Here is a 22,612-nt window from a genome sequence, read left to right on the forward strand (position 1 = left end):
ACCAGTCTAATATATTTAAGATCACCCAACTTCGAATTTTGTCACGTCATAATCTTATAATTGAAAATGGAAGGAGACTTGGCATTGATCAATCAAATCGTATTTGCCCTCATTGTAACGCAATCGGTGACGAATCCGACTTACGCTTTAGCGAAGCCCAAATCGCGAATTTCGAAATAGCTTCAATGCTCGTACGTAACTACTAAGATTAAGAATTTCGTATCACTTAAATGTCCGACTCCTAAATCCTTGAAAGCTATGGTTGTCTCAAGTACACCTGTTTATGTGATATAAACACTACCTATATAGGTAAAACAAAAAGACACCTAGTAACAAGAGTTAAGGAGCACAAACTTAAGACTTCAGCAATGGCCAACATCTGTCGATATGCCGTGACTGTCACAAGTCTCGTCGTTTAGCGAAAAGAATTTCAAAATTTTAGATAAAGGATCTTCTGATTTAGATTAGAGAAAAATTAGAGAAGCACTTTTTATCAAAACTCAACAGCCCTCCCTTAATCAACAACTATTCGAACACGGTTCAGGCTTCCTCCTCAATGTTTTTAGATAATTAACTACTAGTCAAATATCTTCACCCAGTAATTTAGATTGTGTGTAATTAATTATCTTCGTATTATAATTATATTGTCACACAATTGTTTGTAATTAGCTTCGTCTTATTCTATATAATTACCAGTATGATATGTAAATTCAATCACTTGCTCTATGCCTGAAGAGGGGATAATGTAACTCCCAAAAACGTTCGTTTGATAATATTACTCATTAGAAAATGAGATTTGTACTGTTTTTGCTTCTGTGGATCTTAAATTATAAAACCAATTTCTCCTATGAGAGATTTATCCTAGAAGAGAATTGGGACATGCCACGGATGGACATAATTCGGCGGATGTAACTTGAATTTGCAGTTGAAAAAGTAATGTCCACAAAACAAGGATATCAGTTTTTAGGTCACCGATATCTCTTTTACATTGTGGCCTTGATTTCTTCTTAAATCTTATTTGCAGTTCCAATTTAAGCTGGCCGTTAATTAACTTGATAAATCATCCAACTATAGTTGATGTCCGCGAATGATGCAAAGCAAGATATTGAACAAAAATAAACCATATTTCATTTTCAAATAATTCAATAACATAAAGTTAGTGCAGCACCCCTTTAGTAGTGTACATATTTGTGTTAAATTGGCCGAGGCCACTAGTTCAAAATACCCAGCCAGCCTGAGGAGGATGCAAACACTCGTGACAATTACTGCTTATCAAAGTCCTCACACATTAAAACTTCCGAGGAAAACCGAATGCCGTGAAGAATTGACTTGATCTAGACTCTATAGAAAGAACAAAAAATGAATCCCAGTTTTTAGTGCAAGTGTTTTATTTTCATCAAAAATAATATCTAGGTAAAGGCACATTTCAATTCAAAATTATCAAATTTTAAGTTACAATATTTTTACAATATCCAAAATAATCAAAGGATCCTGTGACAAGGGAAGGGACTTCAAAGTGTGCATTTATTTCCAAATCATTATCACAATTCAATATCACAGCTCTTCACAAAAAAATCTATATTATACATTTTCAATTTCGTAATCTTTTTGAACATTTAGATATTGCGCGGTGTAGTGTTAAAAGTCTCTAACAATTTTCACTAATTAAGATACTAAGATACAATATATTAGAATCGTTGATAAATTATGATACAATAACTAAGTAGCAAAACATGATAAATAAATAGATCGATTAACGGATAACAGAACAACCAAAGTTTTGGTCAAATTTTCCTCGAATTCGACGCAAACTTAATTAATTAATCTTAACAGTTCTTAGAACCAAAAAAATCTCGATGAATTTAACGCATAGAAATTCATTGAGCTTAATTTGATTTATATTTCATTAATCATACATTACAAAATCGAATTTACACACACGAATTTATCACAAAATTTACCAATTTTAAATTGGCAAAAAATGTAAATTGCTAACAGCGCTTAGTTTTTTCAAATTGGGGTGTGTGGGCTGGCAAGATATTGGCGAAATACACAAAATCCAATTCGTGGTCATTCATTTATTACGTACGCATTAGGGGAGGGGATGGTGTCAGTGCAATTGCGTACTGTAATGCTTAATGTAAATGAAAAAATGGCCGATTTTGCGTACAGAGGGGGAGGGGGGGTTGAAAAATTTAAATTTTATGCGTACGTAATAAATGAATGATCCCTTCTGAACCCGAAAACGGCGCAACCAGTTTCACGTACCTACCTCACGATCTAATTCCAAAGAGTTTGACAGATGGACCTAGTGCTACAGAGCTCAGGACAGTTCTGCTGGACTCGGCTTTATAAAGTCTAGTCCATCAGACACTAGCTCCTCACCGCTCAGGACGCAGTGTGCCAGGACCCACAGTGTGACACAGCTCAAAAATCATTCCCAAGACCTAGTTCCAATAGGACAATTAAAGTCTACTCTTCCATCAAAATCCCTTAATCGATTTCGGATTTTCCGATGACATAACTACAATGAAATAGTCGAAGTGGACATGACTCAAACTTTTCCCTGATCTCACTCCAACAAACCCCCCCCCCCCCCCAAGGATTGAAGGCAAATTCCGGACGGATTGATTATTAGGTACATATATACTACACATATCTCAATGAAATTATCGATTTTGCAAATGATTCTTAATTTCCTCCAGCAACGAGTCACTGATATTATTACCGGGCGCGAGGGTAACATCTTTCAAGGTCGGGTGCATTTTAACGAGTTCTAACAGTTTGGCGGCGCCAGCGTCTCCGATCTGATTCCCTTCGAGGTCGAGACTCGACAACGCGGCGTTGGCGGCGAGTGCGCCGGCGAGAATGGCCGCACCGCCGTTACCGAGCCGGTTATAATCGAGCGACACCGTTCGCAAGTTCGGACTCTCGGCGATCGCGGTGAAAACTCGCAACCAGCCTTTCGCGGTGACGCGCTCGTTTCCAGTCAGGTTCAGTGTTTTTAAACTCGGAGTCGCGGCGATCAAAGCGGCGACGGAACCGGCGCCATCGTTCGTCGCTCCGACGTCTCCGATATCGAGTTCCGACAGCCGCAGCAGACGCAACGCTTCCGCGATATCCCGCAGCGAATCGGAACGCAACGCTTCGTCGATCGCGCCGGTTGCGATGTCGCGAGCAGCTTTGTTGATTCGTTCATCTTCCGGGTCCGCCGTCGCCGCTGCAGGTGACGACGGTTCGTCGGGCAATGTCCGTTCGTCTGTCAACTCCTGAAGTGTATCCGCTATGACCTTGACACCCTGGTCGCCGATCGGGTTACCGTGAAGACTGAAAACCAAAATATCGACATTTTCTTGTAAAATGTGTTGATTATTTCATGAAATGTCATTTGAGATGACAAAAAACTTTTAGAAATGAGGTTTTTCTTATAGAAAAACGCTGGTTTTTAAAAACATGAATATATAAATGATTATTGATATAACAGGATTTTATGTTGTTTATCTTATTTTTGCAAAAGCGCTGGGCTGAGTTAAAGCTGAAAATGAATACACGATTTTAGAGCAATTTAATTGAAATGATACATTAATCTATGATTTCAGCCAAGAATGGAACCGTATTCTAAATGAACCCTGAAATATTCATAACAAAAACTAGATTTTTGTACGAATGGATCCTATCAAATTCAAACTCCTAACTGTGGAACTGGGTCCTTGGTCAATTGGTTTCTCTTCACTATCGCGAGATCTACCAATAGCAAGTTCCATACAGATATTAAGTTTGAATCTAAACAGTTAGAATGAGTTCATTTTCAATAAGTTGATTTTAGAGTAAAAATTGTACCGGTAACTATAGGTACTCGCAGGTTCCCGTTCAATAGTTCTTGGTAGATTTTTACTCTAAGTTCAAAACTATTGAAAACGTACAAATTTCCACATCGAAAAGCAAACCTTATCCAAATTTTGTGTCTTAAATCATACCCAATGATATAAAATTACAGTGAACCCCCGATATACCGCCCTCCCATATACTGCCACCCCCGCCTACCAGCAGGTTTTCTCCAAGTACATCTCTATATAAATAAATAGTAAAACACCCCCGATATACCGCCATACTCTCTATACTGCCAAAATCATTCTGCACCGACGTGGGCGGTATATCAGGGGTTGACTGTAGTTAGAGCGGGTTTCGTTAGAATGCGGTTCCACTATATTATGAGGGACGATACTTACAGTAGAACTTGTATATCCGGTTTGTGTTTTAAGACGGCAGCCACGTGAGCGATACCGTCGCCGGTAATCTTGTTCAGATTCAGATTAAGAAGCTATAAACAGCAGAAAGAGAGAAGCTTGGTGCACAAAATCGATCATTAAACAGCGAAAATGAACCGTTCATGAAGTACATATGATCGGTACGCATCCCGAGTTTATGGACACGGATGTAGGCTTGCATTAGGCACCGCTCAAGTTGGATCCGATTAACACGAATATTACTTGGAAAACTTAATGAATTATCCATCGGGCAACTCTGATATTGCTCTCAATTTAGACAAATCTTGGCAATCCAAAAAGATCACACTGGAGCAGAGTCTACTGCATACATGTTTGAGTAATCTGACAGATTACTCCAAACATACATATACTCTGCGTCAGGCATTTATCTGTAGCTTTGATTGATTTAATCTAAAGACGTCTTAAAAACACCAAATTTTTTTTCCTAATATGCTGTATGAGGACACCAAAAACTCTCTCATCCCTCTGATTGCATATGTACTTAATGAACGATGTCGTATGATTGAGCTATTAAAAGTATCCAAAAAGAAAGGAGATGCCTATAAAAATTCACAGATATGTCCATGAAAAGACAATTTATTCTCGACACATTTTGTCTAGTTTAACAGCAAGCAATGAAATCAAGATGAATGAAATTCTACATGAGAACTTGAAGCAAACTGATTCGTGAATTTGTTATAGGTATCTCCTGTTCCCTTTACTATCTTCAAGATTTTAAAAACTAGTTCGAAAGGACTCAAAAAACTTCTTGTTTGTTAGCGAAATTAACCTTTGTTTTAAGGGGTGGGTTTCCCCAAATTGATAAAGAACACAAGTTTTTTTTCAGTCCTTTCATATATTCCTCAGCTGCGAAGCTCCAAAATAATAAAAGTTTGAAATTTTATTAAAAAACTAAAAACATTCATCATTCTCTTGTGATATGGTTCTTTAACATGGATTGTTGTTAAACTCAATTAAGATTGTTTAACTTAGATATTCAAAGGGTTTAATCATAACCTTATTTGTTGTTTCTTTTAGGCCTAACCTTTTAAAATATGTATCTATTTTGAACTTTAAAGCAATGAGTTACAGATTAAAAGATTTAGGCACTTATGAATATTTCAACATAGATTTATTGAATCCTACTGTTGTATAGGGTTATAAAGGTAGGATACAATAAAACAGCAAATTATAATTTCACAAGTTAATAATCTGTTAGGAATCAAAATGATTACCAAAACTTTGAAGGTGAATTTCGTTTGAGGAAAACAGGACAGAAAAAAATACCACGGAAAATACGGACACACAAGAATTGAAGAATGGAATAGAGAAAAGGAGCTCAGCGGGGTTAAAAAGAATTTGTTAAAAATATCTAAATATGAACTGAAAAGGTTAAATATCTAGCAATAAAAACATCTAAATTAAAGTTGAATATTTAAAAAAGTTAAATATCTATGAATATATCGGTCAGATTAAGAGTCTTAGTCCTAATCATAGAATAGGTTGAAGTAAGAATTTTAAAATTATTCATATTAAGCATTATTGAAGTAGTCTCGAGTAGGATTATATATATTTGATAGCTAGTTTCATGCCAAAGTTAGTTGAAATACTTTTAAAGGGAACTTACGACTATGTTTGATGGTGATTTGATGATAGCCTCGCTCAATTCGGCCATTGATAAATCATCGAGTTTAGCATTACGAGCCACGATTGATTGTACGTCGTTTCTTTCTGTGATTTCTTTACAAAGTTCCGTAACCTGAAAATAATCGAAAAACTTTCTCCAATGGCAACCTTCTCATATTCGATGAATTCAACGATTCATTAAAACTACGATTAGTTCTAATGATGGCCGATTCATTCTCAAGGACTTCAACGATTCAGTAAATTTATGATTAGTTCTATTGACGGCCTTCTAATTGTTGTTAATTTCACTGATTCAGAAAAACTGTGTAACTAATGAAGACCTTCTTATTCTTGATAACTTCAACGATTCATTGAAATTATGATTAGCTTGATTTGTTAGACGACCTCCTTACTCTCAATGATTTCAATGTTTCAGCAAAACTATAATGAGTTACTTAAGATTGATTAGTACCTGTTGTTTATTGAGATCCATATTAGATACGTCTAAATCTTTGCGATCCTTTAAAAGGTGCGCAATGCTGCCGTCGTGTTGAAGAGTTTCCTCCACCCCGACGTCCGACATCAGTGTACCGTTTAGCTGAGCGGTGTCTTCTGCTGTAATTCCATCCGGGTCGTTACCTGAAATAGACCGGGTAGCGAAATAGAATACAATATCATCGATCGAATAGGAAATTCTGTCAAATCCACGTCCATATTTCCTATCTAGATTTGACTCAAGTTCCAAACGGTCATTGTAAAGTAGAACCTGCTTAATAATTCGGCTCATTTTTGGGACAAATGAAATTTATCTATTTTATGAGAAATCAGGATTACAAGTCATATTCTACATACATCTACAGAGGCCTTAAGGTGGATCGTATAATCTTGGAATATTCCAGTCTGATTACTCCATGGTATAATGATATCTGATAATGTCTAAATCCGTATTTAACTGAGTGGAATGAAGCGGGTTCGACTTTAAGTTTTTTAAACCGTAACTTAAGATTTCATGTTCTTTTTCACACAGAATAACCATTAAAAATATCTTCACTCAAACAACTGCAGATTGACTAAAAAGCTGAGTAGAATTCATTGCATCTAAACAAAGAATATGAAAACAATATACAGGCACAAAAAAACTCAACTAAATGAACTACTGTTCGTGCTGAACTACGAGGTTGTATTTTAATCCTGAAAGAAATTCACGACAAAAAGCGTGCAGCGATTGTAAGTAGCGTTCAAAATGACAAGTTTCATTTTTCTCACATTCGCTTTTTTCGGAGACGTTTTGCGTCGGCTTCGTCTGTGAAGAAGGTTCGAGGTCTGCCTCAATCGACTTGTCACCTTCGGCCTTGTCGAGCCATCTGTTAGCCAGAAACGTGATTGCGGCGCCATCTGGTGACTGTTTGATGGTAATTTCATCGACGTACCAACCGCAACCAACGCCAGAGTTATCGTGGCCGATTCTTAACTTCGAAATCTTTGAAAAAAATTTGTTCTACCGACATCAAAATAATGCGACCAGAATTCCGAATCATTTCTTAAACCTTACTAGAAAAGATGGCTGCCCCTATTGCTCCCCCTATGGCATCATCTAACTGCCAATTTAATATCTCTTTATGACATCATGATTTAAGAAAGCAAAGTTTTCTGAAATTATCATGATCGAATGAAATCATTTGAAGACGACTTGATGATATCATAGGGGGAATTAGTCAGTCAGGGAATGAGGCAGTCATGTTTCCTAGGTTACTTTGAAATGTATGTCAACAAAAAGAATTCGGAGGTTTATGTATTCGTTTACCTCCTCGCCCACATCAACGGCGTTAACGCGGAAAACATCGGTCTTTCCGCGTTCGAATTTGTTGAAATTCGTCTCCGATTTTGTCAACCATATAACCCCGGTTTTATCGCTATTACCGTGGATAACAATGTAAACGTTCGAGTCAGTTCCGGAGTTCGGAATGTCACCGGTTTTAACGGAAATTTCGTAGCTTCGCAATTCACCTGATAAATTATACATGACAGGTTTTAATAGAAATGGATACAAAGTAAATCGGACTACGTTCGTGTCTCCTTAGAACTCTCAAAAAGCAGTGGTGGTCTGTTCTGGACAAGTCAAAATTTGCCCAGCTCCTGTCCTCACCCCCAGGTAAGCCACTGAATTAGAAACTAGCAGTTTCAGAAAAATCGTGAACCAGAAAACTCAGAGAATTTGATAAATTTTGCCATAACTCAGGGATTTGCAAATGAGGGAAAGTAGCCACCCTGCTTCACCAAAACAAGATACATTTGTAGCAAAATATTCATGGCCAACATCTTTATTACCAGATACACCTAGAGCAAGTTGTAAACAATTGTTTTCAATTCGCTCTAGATGTATACATGCTAGGAACTCCGAATGTCAACATTTACTCATACAATCCCACATGTTTCAACGATATATAATCATAACACCAGAAGAAGACTAGCGTGACACAGTCCAAACATGTCGAGTAAATAAACTGTTAATATGAAGATGTTAGCCTCGACTTTTTTGCTAAGTCTACTGGTTTAAAACTATCTATCGGCAGATATATTTACATACCTCCATCTAAATCATCATCCTCAGCATCTGATTCACTGTCGGATGAGGATGGTGAACTGTACGTCAGTGACGAAGCTGATGATTGGTCGCTTGACTGCGAGATGTTGTCATCATTATCTGTGTGTCGAAAAATGAAAATACAAAATAAGTAACTGATACAATAACTACAGAAAATATGGCTGCATCCATTAAAACCTCTTTGACATCATCAAATTGATGTTTCTAGAAAATATAACTGCTTACATAACCCCCCCCCCCAATGAAATCATTAAATTGTACCTATAGACCATTCCAGAAAAGATTGCTGCCTCAAAAATCATCAAATCCATTCCTACAGACCTTTCTGGGAAAGATGGTTGTCTACATAAATTCCCCTATGACATCACGTACATCTGTACATACCTGATGGTTTCCCCTCTCGGTTCTCTTTGGTTGGATCGTCTTTCTTCAGTTCTTCATCCAGCGTTTCTTTCTCGAGTTCTTCCTCAGGCTCTAGCGATAATTTTCTCATTAACTTCTGTAATGATATAACTTAAACTTCATGTTTCTGTAAACAATAAAAATCTGCACTCAGGGCTCACTGCTATTAGAGCGTGAACTTCAGATTTGTCAGTGTCTTACCACTTCTTCAGCAACAATACTTATTGGTTCTTCGTCCTTTGCCATACAACCTTTTGTAACCTCATGAACCTGGACATGCCTAGTTACTTCAACTGTTACCACTTTATCCTGGATAGCAACGTGTTCAGGGATGAATTCCACTTCAGACTGTGCCATCAATTCCTCATCACTTCCATCATCAGCTTTTGCTTTTTCTTCTTCATTATCACTAGTCGTCATGGCTTCATCATTTGCCGTTTCCACAACATCGACTTTGGAGTCATCATCCTCTGCATCTTTTTGGAATTTATCATCTGCATCTGTTTTCTCTCGGTCATCTTCTCGAGGAGCTTCTGGTGCCACATCATCGACTACCGCGTCAACTTCAACAACGCGTTTCTCAGCCACTTCGCGTTCTAAGTTAATGACGCACAATATATAAGGTTACTCAGTTACAACGTATGGATTATGACAATGTACAATTTGACAATCATGCATTTTTACAGCTACTATTTAGGAAGTATTTATGCCAACTGAGAAGAGGTTACGTTGTACAATTATTCAATCTTTCAGAATTTGGTCAGAATCATGAGAGAGGTTAATTAGAGAGAGGTTAAGAACTATTTACAGTTGTAGATAATGCATTTGCAAAGACCAAGCTTTACATACTTCCTGAACAGTTTGAAACACAGCTAAAACATTCATTAGACCCTGGTTAAACATTCTTCCTCAGTTGTCCAAATTTTGAATTGTGTTAAAAAAGAAAATGATCACCTTTTTCGGAAGATAATCATTGCATTGTAAAATTTCATAGGGATTTACAAAATTAAAGCTTAAGTCACCATCGTCACTTAAATCATCTTGAATTTGAGTTCCAATTCAGTTTACTAAGCAGAAGTCGTCAACAAAATATATCGGTCTTGACAACAACAACTTAAGCGAGTTTCAACTGTATTTCTGCTGCCCCAGTGACCCAGGAGGTTTTCACCGTGGTAGACTGACACGGCTTAGAAAAGCTCAACCACATTTTTACAAATGAATTCCATCACCTTAACATTCAAAATACGGGTAGCTATTATATCTATACACAGTACATATACAGTGCTAAATATCCAATATCGATATCTGAGTCATGCATTCATTTCTAAATCCTAGGTACAAGTATTCCTTACATGTTTCAGTGATAGCAGTGATGCACCTGACAATAATTTTTGTGATTTGCTTCATGCATATATATTTTGTAACTAACAAGTCTATTTGCTGGTGGCCCAAAAAGCCTTCCGAGTCCAGATAAAAGCTAGTTAAAAGCTATCTTATTCACGGTCACAAATTTATTTACAATAGAAAAAGGATGAAAATTTTAACAGTTTATTTTCACTGATTTGTGGTGTTTGAGCAGACGGCTTGTGATGTTGTTGTGAAGTGGTTTGACCTGGTTACATACCATACACAGCTCTACTAGTGACTTTATTGTGATGATGCTGATGATGCAGAAAAAAAAATTCAAAGAAAACCATTTGTTTATCAATTTTGTTTGCTTAACCATCAATTATTAAGTTCTATTATCCGCATGACCAAAGCATTGGACAAACCCTGCTCTTCCCTGGTAGCTCATTTGTAATCTTACCAGGTGTTGCCTTCCCTCTCCCCTTAACTGATCGCGGGGCAAAACTTGTCCTTTTTGGTATCCTATTACAAACAGTAGTTACAGCGATTGCCTTCCTTCTACCCCAAATGAGTTTCGTAGGACAAAATCTGCCTTTTTGGTGCCGCTACTAAAGAGAACAGCCCCAAAACTCCTTTTCCTCTGTCTATCCCCTCATTCTGATTTCAAAACCTTCATTAAATCTTTTAAAATCAGAGTTTCCAACCCCAATCAATGAAATGCATAGTAGGAAATCCATTCCACACAGACACTTATCTTCACACACACTTCATTGCCCATTTCTGTAGCAACATCCTTTTTCCAAGTATTTTTACACAGGAAATTCTCCCAAGACTCTTTGGAAATGATGATAAGTGAACTTACCGTCATCACTGTGCTGAACCTCTACAATAATGTCTCTATCAGATTTACCACCTCCACCACCTCCTCGCTTGTCATTTCCGCCATCGTCTTTCTCAAAATCATCAGAATATCCCTAGAAATATAGCAGACAATATTTCATCACGTTTTCTGGAAGTTGAAGTATGCCTTATTCGAATCGATTCTCAGACAAAGGAGAGGAATAATTGATTAGTCCACTAAATAGAGAAGGAACTACAATGCCAAACTTGACCAAAAATTATTGGAGAGCCAAATACCAGGTATTGACTAGTTTAGCTAGGTTTATTCTTGAAGTGCATAAGGACCTGATGATATAAAACTAGAAGACATTTTAACTTTTACTTGGTCGAAAATGAACTAAAGTATGACTTACACCAGATGAAGATCCTGAACTTGATGATGAGCTTGAACTGCTACTGCTGTCCGAATCACTATCTGAATCACTATCATCCTTCTTCTTTTTCTTCTTATCATCTTTTTTCTTCGCTTCTTTCTCATCCTTTTCAGAATCTTCTTTTTCATCCTTTTTATCGGCATCTTCAACCTTTTCCTCATTGTCCTCATCATCAAAATCATCTTCATAATCTGAAAACGAGGAGAAATTTTATTCAAATTTCTCGACAGTTTCATGACTTTCCAATGTTGGCTGCCTTCATAAATCCCCATGAAATCATGAAATGACCCTTATTGACACTTCCAGAGAAGAAAAACCCACAATACTACCGGTAAGTAAAACCGATAAAGGATTTTTATGTTCTGACACAAGTGCTATGAGCCAACAGATTTATTTCCTAAGAACATTCGAATTGTAGGTTTTTTCTTTAATTGAATTAGACATTCACTTGTCTATGGAAACCAACATCAAGAAAAGATGGCTACCTCCATAAATCTCAATATGACATCATCGAACTTCCCCTATGGAACATTCTACTAATTGACTGCCTTTATGAAATCCATAAAGCATCATTGATGAGGTCATCAGGGAATTTATAGAAGCAGTTGCGGCAATTGTGATACCGCTAAGTGTAGAAACATCAAAGTGGGTATTTCAATTCTTCATGGTGCCAATGCCAAAATTATGTGAACCCCAGGCATTCCATCAAAACCAGTGACACAAAACATATCAAACAGAAAAAAAATATAATGCAAGTGTTCAATCAGGTGTCCTGAATTCTGAATGTGTTGTCTTTCCTCCTGTTGCTAAAAAAGAAACAATCGGTGATATTTTCGTGCTTGAAAATCATGTAATGAACCTTTCTCTGTTTCTGCATCAACGTCAGAGTTGTCCTCATCAGTTTCATCATCGTTACAATTGATTTCCACTTCTTCTTCATTCTCATTTTCATTCTCATCATCACTTTCGAACTTATCATCATCATACTGTTCTTCGTCACACTCCGCCTTGTCCACTTCGCTGGCTGACAAATTAACCGATCCATTGATTAGTTATGAATTATTCGATTTATTCTAGTAATGTAGTTTTTATAGAGCAAATCTCACACACACACATGAAAATCAGGATTCTAAAATTTACAAAATGACCCAACACCAAACACCACTACACTAGATTGTTAGTATAGTCCCAAAGGACAAAGTTACAAATGACTTAACCTTGAACACGATCTAATGTGATCAGGATGACTTAGAACTAGCGCTATACAACCGACACCAAAACCCCTCCCCAAAATCAGACAGTGCAGAAAACTTGTGTTGTGTAGAAATATTCACCATTGGTTTCAGTTGGATGCTGACTACTTGTATCTGCACCTTCTTCAGTTGTTACACTAACCGAAATGATATTACTGACATCGTCCTCTAATTGTTTTGGTTCTGTAAACACAGCACCTGGATTTCAGTTTCAATCATAGAAGAAAAACTTAAGATCCCCTACAGGCACTCTATTGATCATTATTAAGTAATGGATAGACCTGGGTCAAACTTAAAATTGATCAGTCGGATTTCTACAAAGGTTTCTCTTTTTACTAGCATCAAGCTCAAGATTTGCGCAGTCCTAGATGGAATGTTCACAAAGGCAAGACAACCATTTGAAAGTTGTTCATGTGCCATCAAATCTCAAATACTCCAGGATGATCACCGACAAATTCAGATTAATCAGTCAGACAGGTTACAAGATGTGTCCAGTCTATAAAACCATGACAAGGCAAAAAGATGTAAGATTCCAATATTGCCATTTTCCAAGACCTTTTCCAACGAAAAATGCTGTTCCACAAGCTTCAGCTCCTCATCAACAAAATATTTGCCTAAAATTCAAAACAAATGTAATATTCTTTTACCTTCTCCAGATTTCTTGTCGCCTTTGCCTTTTTTCTTCACTTGTTTGTCCACTTTACACCTGTTTTGAAAAGATCAGATTATTAAGCCGCGTAATACAAACATGGTTTTGTAAAGGGCATTCATAAAGTATGAGCGCCTCCATGCATAGGGAAGAAGTAAAATTTGGAGTTATAAGATTGCATGTATGAGATAGGAGGTTGTTCGTACTTTATGAATGGCCTTAACTGTTTCAGGATCATTTTGAAATGGGAATCAGCTTACTTGTAACACGGTTGTGCTCCCTGTATTTTGGTGATAGCGAAGTGACCGGCTTTGCCTCCAAGACGGTGACCAGGGGCATGTTTATACTCGCAGCAAACGCTCAGACGACAATCCTGAATACCGTTTACATAAAACGTCAAACTGAACGGATAACCGCAGTGTCGCCGCGATATAAAACTAAACTTCTCTACAATTTCAATCAGAAAAATATTTGTTAATTAAAACGTAAAACAAGGTTCGTGGGAAAATAGCTTTGTTCACATTGATAACCTAGCTGGAATTATGCAGTCACCTGGGGCCTGTTTTATCAACTGTTATCATCTTAACATGGGGATTAACTCAATCCATTTCCAATTGAGTTAACCCCCAGGTTTAAGTTGATACCAGTCTATGAAACCTCCCTAGTGGAAATGACAAGCCAGTAATGGTTGCTGGTCTGATGATGACCATTAGGGTGTGGTTACTGATCTGATGATGACCATTAGGATGTGGCCACTAATTCATGATAACCACTATGGTTTTGATATTCTGTTCACCTAGAGACGTGACCATTACAGCCTGATGATGACCACGAAGATGTAGTCACTCACATGAGAATGACCGCTAGCATATGGTCACTTCCAAGGTAGTGAACACTAGGGTGTCGTCACTCACTGTCAAGTAACTTCAAAGATGCCCTTACTCAAAGGAAAATGGCTTGAACTATCACTGTACTTACGATCAGGCTGTAGTCTTCCTCTGAACACAGTCAGCGTATTACCCCCGCAGTGTTGTTGTTCTACTGTTACCTCGTGGCGTGGATCTTCCAGAATTTCTCTCGCCAGTTGCAACGTACTTCCGTAATATAACATCTCGACTTCGCAGTTTGTATGTACCTGACCCTGGTGCTGTTTGGCAGTTTCTAATTTTACAAGATGTGTCGGACCCTGCACAAGTAATAATCAGTTAATAATCATAGTTAAGTGCCATTGAAGTAATTGAAATGAGCTATGTTTAGACTTAAGAGTATAAGTTATTGAATTGAACTAACTGTAGAATTTGAGTAGAATTTAAGTTAAAGTTACCAAATAAAGTTTTTTGAGTTTAAGTTTAAGTTATTGAAATGAAATAGTTTTGACTGAAGAGTTAAAGAAAATTACAAACTTATGATTTTGACTGTATATTCAAAGTACCTCATAAGATTTATTTTTGACTCTAAGCAACCATTTCATCAATAGCTTACCCTAGCTGACTGGGCTCTCTGTCCAAGTGGTTGTAGTTTCGGGCGTCTACTAGCCGAGCGCGTTTGGGCCGCCGATCGGGCTGTACGGGGTGGCGACGGTACCTTCGTTCCAGGCGGTATCTGCGATGTTAAATAAGGAGATGAGGACAAACTTAAACCTTTCTCAAACTCGTCCAGGTGTAACGCGTAATGCTGTAAGGCTGATTGGTCGAGCTACATAGAAAGAAATTTCACATATTCCCTACTGAATCTATCTACTTTCAAATCAACATTCTCACCATTTTTCGCTGGTTTTTAGAATCAACATTTTCACCATTTAATATTTTCAATACTACACTAATTAGGAAGTTTTATCGCAAGAGGATATCTAAATATTTTCTAAATTTAACCATATATTTCAACGTGTTACATTTGGTTAACCAGTATTTACACGTACAGTAGACTATGCTTGCCACGGATGAGACTGCCTCTGATTATCAAGTGCCCAGCAAATAGGGTCAAAATTTTCCTATTCAATTCATGTGACGATGATTCATAATTGCTCCAACCACTACAGAATTTGTTGCTTTCTTCGGGAAGATTTATCGGTCGCGTGAGAACCGAGGCAAACAGAGTCTACTCAATTATTCAACTATAATTTAGTTTGTATGCATACATAGATAAGGGTGGTATGTGTGTGTAGTGTAGTAGGCTCTGGTATGTGAGGTGAACTTACCGCGTATAGGTGGCGGGAGTCGTCATTATCGGGAGATTCGTCGCGTGCTGATAAAACCGGGAAGCCATCGGCGTCGATATAAACCGGTCGGTCTCTAGTGCTCTATATACAAACAATATTCACCTATAAGTTTGCTATCTTATACAGCTGCTTTTAGTTGGATCTTTTAAAACTGGATTTCTACATAAGTCGTATAGGGCCTATCAATTGATAAGTCATATAGGGCCTATCAATTGTTTTGGACAATCTTTCTATACTCGCAAAATGAAATGTTGGATTTTTCGCAAATTGGACAAAGATCCTTCTTCCAAAAAGATTAGCAGGCTTTTTTATATTCAAGTACGAGGACTCTGAAGGCCTCAAGGTCCTCAACTTACAGCTAAATTGTATAGGCTTAGTTTATAGGCTAATCCCTGTCAACCATTTCTATGCTAAGTAATAAAAATCTAGTATAGTTTGTTATCGTTGATACAGTGGAACCGCATTAAAACGAAATTCAGGGGACCAGAAAATCTGTTTCGTTATGACATAGGCCTAGTTCTTTGTATCCAGTATAAAACTAATCTTACTAGGTAGGATATAAAGTTTGTTATATCCGGTTAATCGCTCTATCCTAGCTGGTTATAATGAAGTTCTGCTATTTTATCAAACTTGCTTAAGTCGTTGTAGTTGGGATAATTTGAATTGGAAATACGAACTCGGGATTCAAAAATAGAGACTTATTACACGTGGCAACTTGAACGATGAGAAGTTAAGCAAGTTTGACTGTAGAATGAGGACTGCACATGAAGTATCAGTTGAGAAAATGTACATTTCATGTACATAAGAGAGAAAGATTGAATGCGCATAAGTGAAAAATTGGTTCACTTTTAACCCCTTCTCTCCTATGTTGCACAGTACTGATTAACTATGTTGCAACAGCCCCTGATTAATCATTATGACGTAGTGCGTGCAAGTGATGCTTCGCTGATGCAACTGCGGAACTGGACCCGGAGTTCAACCTAGTTTGAAGTGAATACTCACGTCTGGATGCTCCTGGAACCCGAGCGCCGCGTCCGGTCGTTTATACGGTTCACCTTTTTGACCTCGAGCTCCGCGAGCTTTAGACGTCTGCGGACGACTGCTTTTCGCCGAACTAGTCGATCGAGGTGACAAATACGGTAAAACATCCTCATCTCCTTTACGCCCTCGATCAGCCTGTAACATAGCACAAATAAATCAGTAAATCTGGTTACATATGACCACGCTCACGTGGGATTTTTTAACACAAGAAATTTGTCTGATTTGAGGGTGACATGCGAGTTGGATGGTGTTGTCAACTCTACTCAAGTCGAGAGAAATGAAAATTTTCTGGCTTCCCAGAAGAGTCAAACGCTCTAACCCCTCACCCACACCACATGCTGCATTCATTTTTCAAAGCAGTGTTTTGTAGTTGCTGCAGGGATAGGGGCAAAAACAACATGTTTCATGAAAGAATTTAAGCCAAAAACGCCTGTATTTAAAGTTGTATATTAAATATGAAGTAAAAAGAAAAATTTAAGTTTAACCTTTTGTGAAACTGACACTTGGCGCTAAATTAGAAAACTGGTTATAGAACAAAATATTCTGAAGATGTAAATTGCAGATTAATTGAAGTGAATTAAATGGCAGACCTAGGTAACATATCTATTATTGCAATTCGTTTCACTCCAGCTAATATGAATTGTAACCAGAAATGAGTCAAGATGATTTAGTTATACTCAAGTGTTGTTATAGGCCTGTTGAATATTTCATCATTTACACTTGAAAACACTTGTACGTATTTTCAATGATTTTTAACTCTTTCCCGCGAGAGACTTAGGCTAGGTACTGGGAAAAAGCCAGCTACACTTGGTGCTTTCAAAACCCACTTTGCGATATCCTGAAGTCGAATACTCAAATCCTCTTCATGAACTATAAGGGTATGTACCCTTTTTCTACCTTTCGAACTCTACATGCTAATTTCATGCTGTAATTATTCTAAAAAGGTTGATGCTATTTAAGACTTCACTAGGGATGGGAAGAGCAATGTACCCTAAAACAATGACTCTATGATTGAGCCTTACAAGACTCCAGGCACCTTTAAAAAGTTTATATTCATTTAAACAATTATTCCTACAAAGCAGAAGGCGCATCCAAAACATACCCTAACCCAGTATGCTTAGGGTCACACTTAAAAATCCTATGCATCAATTAGAAATGTTTTTTCTAAAAATTTGGAGCCATCTAAGACCTTTTTCAAATGTGCTTTTCTTCCGGGAATGTTCTTCTTGCTAGATTCTGTTATCACTGGAGACGGAAGAATTGACACTTATTTCCAAATGCGGAAATCAAAAGAGAAAACTCCACATCTGGAAAAGCACAATCGAAAAAGGAGCGAATCTTCTCTGGGATAGCACGTACCCTAACTCGGCGTACGAGTTCTATTTTCGCGATCTCCTCGAGTTTTTTCTTGATTTGAACCTGTCTGGTGCGTTCCATGTCGAGCGTTTTGTGAACGATGGCCTGCGCGAGCAGATCTTTAACGTGTTGCTTGTGCTCCTTACGCGACATGTTCAAACGGTACGTGTTCTCCGTGACGATTTCCCCGCGTCGATTCACGAGACCCGCCTTACGTAGGTGGCGCCTCTTTTTCTTGTCGGCGAAATAGCCGCACAGATGCGGGTCCATCAGACTGTTGTACGCGGCCAACGGCCTGAAAAAAATAATCCACGAGAAAAAGTTAGTTTATTTAGAAGCATTTTTTATTTGGATATAAGTTAAAAAACAAGGTTTCTTTATCAGTGGACCCAGTTCTAAAATGCTGGGGCCAATGGCACATGTCATGGCTTAGATTCAAAACCAGGCCACGACCAACTTAGTTCTATAGCCAATCTAAGAACTTAAGACCACTGTCTTAAGATTTAAGACTACTTAAAGACTTAGTCATAACTGCAGGTCAACCAGGTCCTAATTTGATTCAATTGAACAACAATTGAAAATATGCTAATTTCGACTCTAGGCCCTAACTAAAGCGAGACTGGTGGAACTCGGTCTTGGTTATGATTTTACCAACAAGTCAAATATAGGTTGGTTTTGAACTTAATGTTACCTTGATTCAAAGCTAAATACTTTAGCGCAGGGTCTAGCTCTCAAGTTATACTTGATTTAATAGAGTCAAAATTTGCCAATAATCGATTCATGGAATTTAATTTCAATCCATTCCAGCAATAAAGCAATTTTTCGATCTAAAACATTGTCTTACCACAACATTTTCGACTTATTTTTCTTTCACTCTCAGAAAAAAAGTTAAATTGAGGACTGGTACAAACTGACCAATCCGTAAAGAGCGATCACTTTCAAAAACGAATACTCAATATGCGAATATATTCCATCTAATTAACATTATCCTATCAAGAGTCTCACTCTTTGAATCGAGCAGAAGGAAAGTTTTTTTCAAAGTAGACTTTTCAATAAAGATATTCCATTAAATCCGATTTACTAATCAGCACTCAGGCGCACGACGCAAAGACTTTAACCTAGAGGCGAATTTGTAGAAGAAATATTCAATTCCCTTCGAAGATTTATCCGATCGAGAGAAAAAGCAGGCAGACCGACAGGCGGGTGACAGACACAGTTTGTTGTGTAACTAATCAACAAGTTTATAAGCACACAAGCCCTATATACTCGTATACGTATATGACTGGGGTAGGGAGGGTTAATGACACATGAAATATAAAGACCGCATATAATACAAGAGGCCTTTGTACAGTCTAATTATTATGAACCTCAGAGATTCTATTCAAAGTGTAAGGATTTATAGAAAAAACTTGTCCGGCAAATACTGTATAGCGCTTAATTTAGAGCTATTTCATTGTCAATCATTTTCAGGTTTTATTTGTTCGACTGCCGATGCATAAGGGTCGGATTTTATTTCGAATGGCAAATAAACTCGAATTTATTTAGTGCGTAGTGGGAAAGGTGAATGCGTTTTCGGTTAATTAGGAAAAATTTCACGAGTTGAGTCTCATTTGAGACCGACAACACGAATAACGGAACCCGGTTCTGCAGAAATTTGTTAATTGATCGTCGACGGTTTAAAAATAAGATTGAAAATAGATTAATTGTATTCTAACCTACATCTCGGAACTTGAATTACATAGTATTATTAATTTCAGAGTTAACGCCCAGGTGGAAAAAAATGTGAAAGCGCGACTGTACAATGATGTCGGAGTTACCATGACAACTGATTATTTAGAAGACTTCGGTCTCAAGATAAAAATAGATTTTCATCTCGCTATTTCCGTAGAAACTACGCTGATGTCATCAGAGCCTAGAGGCAGCTTAACTGCACAGGCACTTTAATATTTTACTATATTCCCTGACATGCAAATTGTTTTCTCTTACTTGATCTGCTAAGAATCCAATCCAAATAATTTAAAACACAGTCACATAGGTAGGCCTATAACATGACGAAAATTTTTTGATTTCTCAACAAATTTCTCTGACTTTTCCCTGATTTTCAGTTCTTTTTACAAATTCACAAGAAGCGAGTTGATGATGATATGATGATGTCATGGGAGGACGTAGATCACTGGGTATTTTATAATATACCACTTTTGCATAAGGGTGATTTGATGAAATCATAGGAGGATTTATAGATCTTCTAGGTGACATATAGCCTATTCTATATGGGTTAATGATTTCTTGATCATAATTCATCATCATCAGACATGAAATTGATCAATATTATTGATTAACTAAGAGACACGGTATTAATGAATTATTGAAGACTCTGACAATCTGAGATATCTTCCTATACATGCATACATGAGGATACAGGACAAGTTTAATATTTGATTGCGAGTAGAATTTACCAGATCCATTTCAACACCAGAACCTATTTCTATACAGCACTGAACACAACTTTTTTTATTCACTTCAATTAATTTTAAGTTTCGGGCATTAATAAAACTTTCATACGATCCAAAAACTGAAACACCGCACGCACACCAACACAAACCGGCATTCATTCGATATTGCCACCGGAGACTCCCCGCAGTTTTAATAACCATATTGGTTTTTACAGCAATTCAGCATTCCGGTCGACTAAAGAGGAGGTTGCGCAGTTAGTTTTTATTCACTCAGCGTTAATTAATGAAAAACAACTTGACACTCCCTCTCCTCCCTTCCTCTTTATACTCCCTCTCCTCCTTGTACGGTACTCCCTCTCCTCTCTTCCTCTCTGTTCTCCCTCTCTTCCCATCCTCTCTGTTTTCCCTCTCATCTTCTCTCCTTGTACTCCCTCTCCTCCCTTCATCCCTGTTCTCCCTCTCTCTCTCTTCCGCTCTGTTCTCCCTCTCCTTCCTTCCGCTCTGTTCTCCCTCTCCTTCCTTCCTCTCTGTTCTCCCTCTCCTCCCTTTCTATCTATGCACCTCCCCTCTTATTCTATCTCTGCGGCCTTTCCTCTACTACCCCTCACCTTATTGCTTTTGCCTCCCTTACAACAATGTGCTCCTCTCTCCCTCTCTACTCACTCCCTCAATTCTCTCAGCTATGTCTCTCAACTCATCTCCCTCCCTCTCTCGCTTGTCTCTCACTCAATGCTCTCTGCTCTCTCTCAATTCCTCTCCCTCTTCTTTCTCTCTCTAATCTTTACTTCCACTCCTCTCTCTACCCTCTCACTCAATGCTCTCCCGTTCACTGACCTCCCCTCTGCTCTCCTCTCATGCCCCCTCCTCAATGCTTTCTACTCCCTCCCTGTGCGCTCCCTCTCCCCTCCTCGCTTGCGTGGTCTGAATTTCCGCCACACTATTCAGATCAATAAATAGCATATTGACATTAATAACATTATTTGCATCACTCTAAAAATCAATTTGTTATTTTAGTGAATAAAACGGCACGTTATGTGAGAATCTATATTACCCGATTCGTTTTTCGATAGCCTAAACGTCTGTCCAATAACTCTTGACATAAATTTAGGACTAGGCCTACCACGTGTTCATTTCAATTTATCTATCATCTTTGAATTCATTTGGGCATAGGATTGGCACAGAAAAAAACCCAGAGGCTTAAAGACAATCAGAGGACCCAGTTCCACCGTTTTGAAGTAAAGAGAAATAATTATCGCTAAAACCACTTAGTAAAAATAGGGTCAAAATTAATTTCCATTTAACCACTTGAATTTACTATAACTATGAGGCAATTCTAGGGGTACAGGCTACTCAAGTAAGGTCATCTTAAAGTCTAAGGCCTCTTCAGTGCCCTGTCCTCTTTATCAGAAAAATGGATCAACTAACTAACAACAGAACGGAAACACCACCACCACACCACCACGTCCACAGCTCTTTTTTAATTCAATCATCAATAGCCTTAATATCATGACTACTACTTATCCGGAGGAGAAAGCTCTACACTAATTAATCTACTGATAAATGTTCGCAATCTTACCCTCCTCCATCAACGTGTGACATCTTCAAATAGATTCGATCGCCGTTTTACAATGCGATAACCACGATTTATTCCTGTTTTTCAGGGTCAGAATTCGACTTGTTCAATTCAACGCCATTATTCGCTATGTACGCGTTGATCGGAAATTACTTCCGTAAACAATTGTTGTTGTCCCGGGAGAATCGTGGCTTCTCGCAATCGATCGAGCTAAATTATACCGCTGCTAGTTAATTCGAATCGGACTCGATAAATGACTAAAAATTACCCAAATGTAATCATTCCGACCCAATTGGTCGACGAACTAACTAGATTTTTTAATTAGGATGTTCAAGATAAATAAATTTAATTCATAGATACTCAGTACCGCCCTGGCAAGTGAGGATGCTAAACAAATCCACGACTGGTAATCCATTAAACGCTAGAATGTAGATAAAAATAGCCTCGCGTTTATTGGAATAAGTCATTGTAACTCTAAAAAATGGATGTTTATGATACTAAATCAATAAAAGTTTTTTGATACGATATTCGATTTGGGCAAGTGATG

At 37.8% G+C, this 22,612-nt stretch overlaps 1 protein-coding gene across 5 annotated transcripts; it reads right to left on the minus strand.

The window, feature by feature from the left end:
• Positions 1-1,413: 1,413 nt before the first annotated feature.
• On the minus strand, positions 1,414-22,181 carry LOC141909936 (uncharacterized). 5 transcript variants are annotated; one of them, XM_074800619.1, is made up of 19 exons: positions 22,069-22,181; positions 18,043-18,334; positions 16,645-16,818; positions 15,622-15,723; positions 14,907-15,026; positions 14,403-14,610; positions 13,685-13,871; positions 13,423-13,481; positions 11,502-11,713; positions 11,111-11,222; positions 9,103-9,497; positions 8,884-8,998; positions 8,482-8,598; positions 7,699-7,901; positions 7,161-7,374; positions 6,367-6,533; positions 5,896-6,027; positions 4,230-4,321; positions 1,414-3,327 (listed from the first exon to the last, which is right to left on the minus strand). In XM_074800619.1, the coding sequence occupies exons 1-19, from the start codon at positions 22,089-22,091 to the stop codon at positions 2,670-2,672; spliced, it is 3,582 nt and encodes a 1,193-aa protein (XP_074656720.1). In that variant the 5' UTR covers positions 22,092-22,181; the 3' UTR covers positions 1,414-2,669. The 5 variants fall into 5 exon arrangements, with proteins under 5 accessions (XP_074656720.1, XP_074656719.1, XP_074656717.1 ...); XM_074800618.1 differs by having other exon boundaries at positions 14,922-15,119; XM_074800616.1 differs by having other exon boundaries at positions 14,907-15,119.
• Positions 22,182-22,612: the final 431 nt, after the last annotated feature.

The sequence above is a fragment of the Tubulanus polymorphus genome, chromosome 8, assembly GCF_964204645.1.
Source record: "Tubulanus polymorphus chromosome 8, tnTubPoly1.2, whole genome shotgun sequence".
Taxonomy (NCBI): Eukaryota; Metazoa; Nemertea; class Palaeonemertea; order Tubulaniformes; family Tubulanidae; genus Tubulanus; species Tubulanus polymorphus.

Excerpts from the sequence above, each read along its gene's own strand:
- LOC141909936 (XM_074800616.1), bottom strand. The coding sequence starts at position 22,091 with ATGTCACACGTTGATGGAGGAGG. Across the intron at positions 13,482-13,684 it reads GGAGCACAACCGTGTTACAA|GTGTAAAGTGGACAAACAAG; the intron begins GTAAGCTGATTC and ends TTTTCAAAACAG. Across the intron at positions 3,328-4,229 it reads CCGGATATACAAGTTCTACT|TCTTCACGGTAACCCGATCG; the intron begins GTAAGTATCGTC and ends TTTGGTTTTCAG.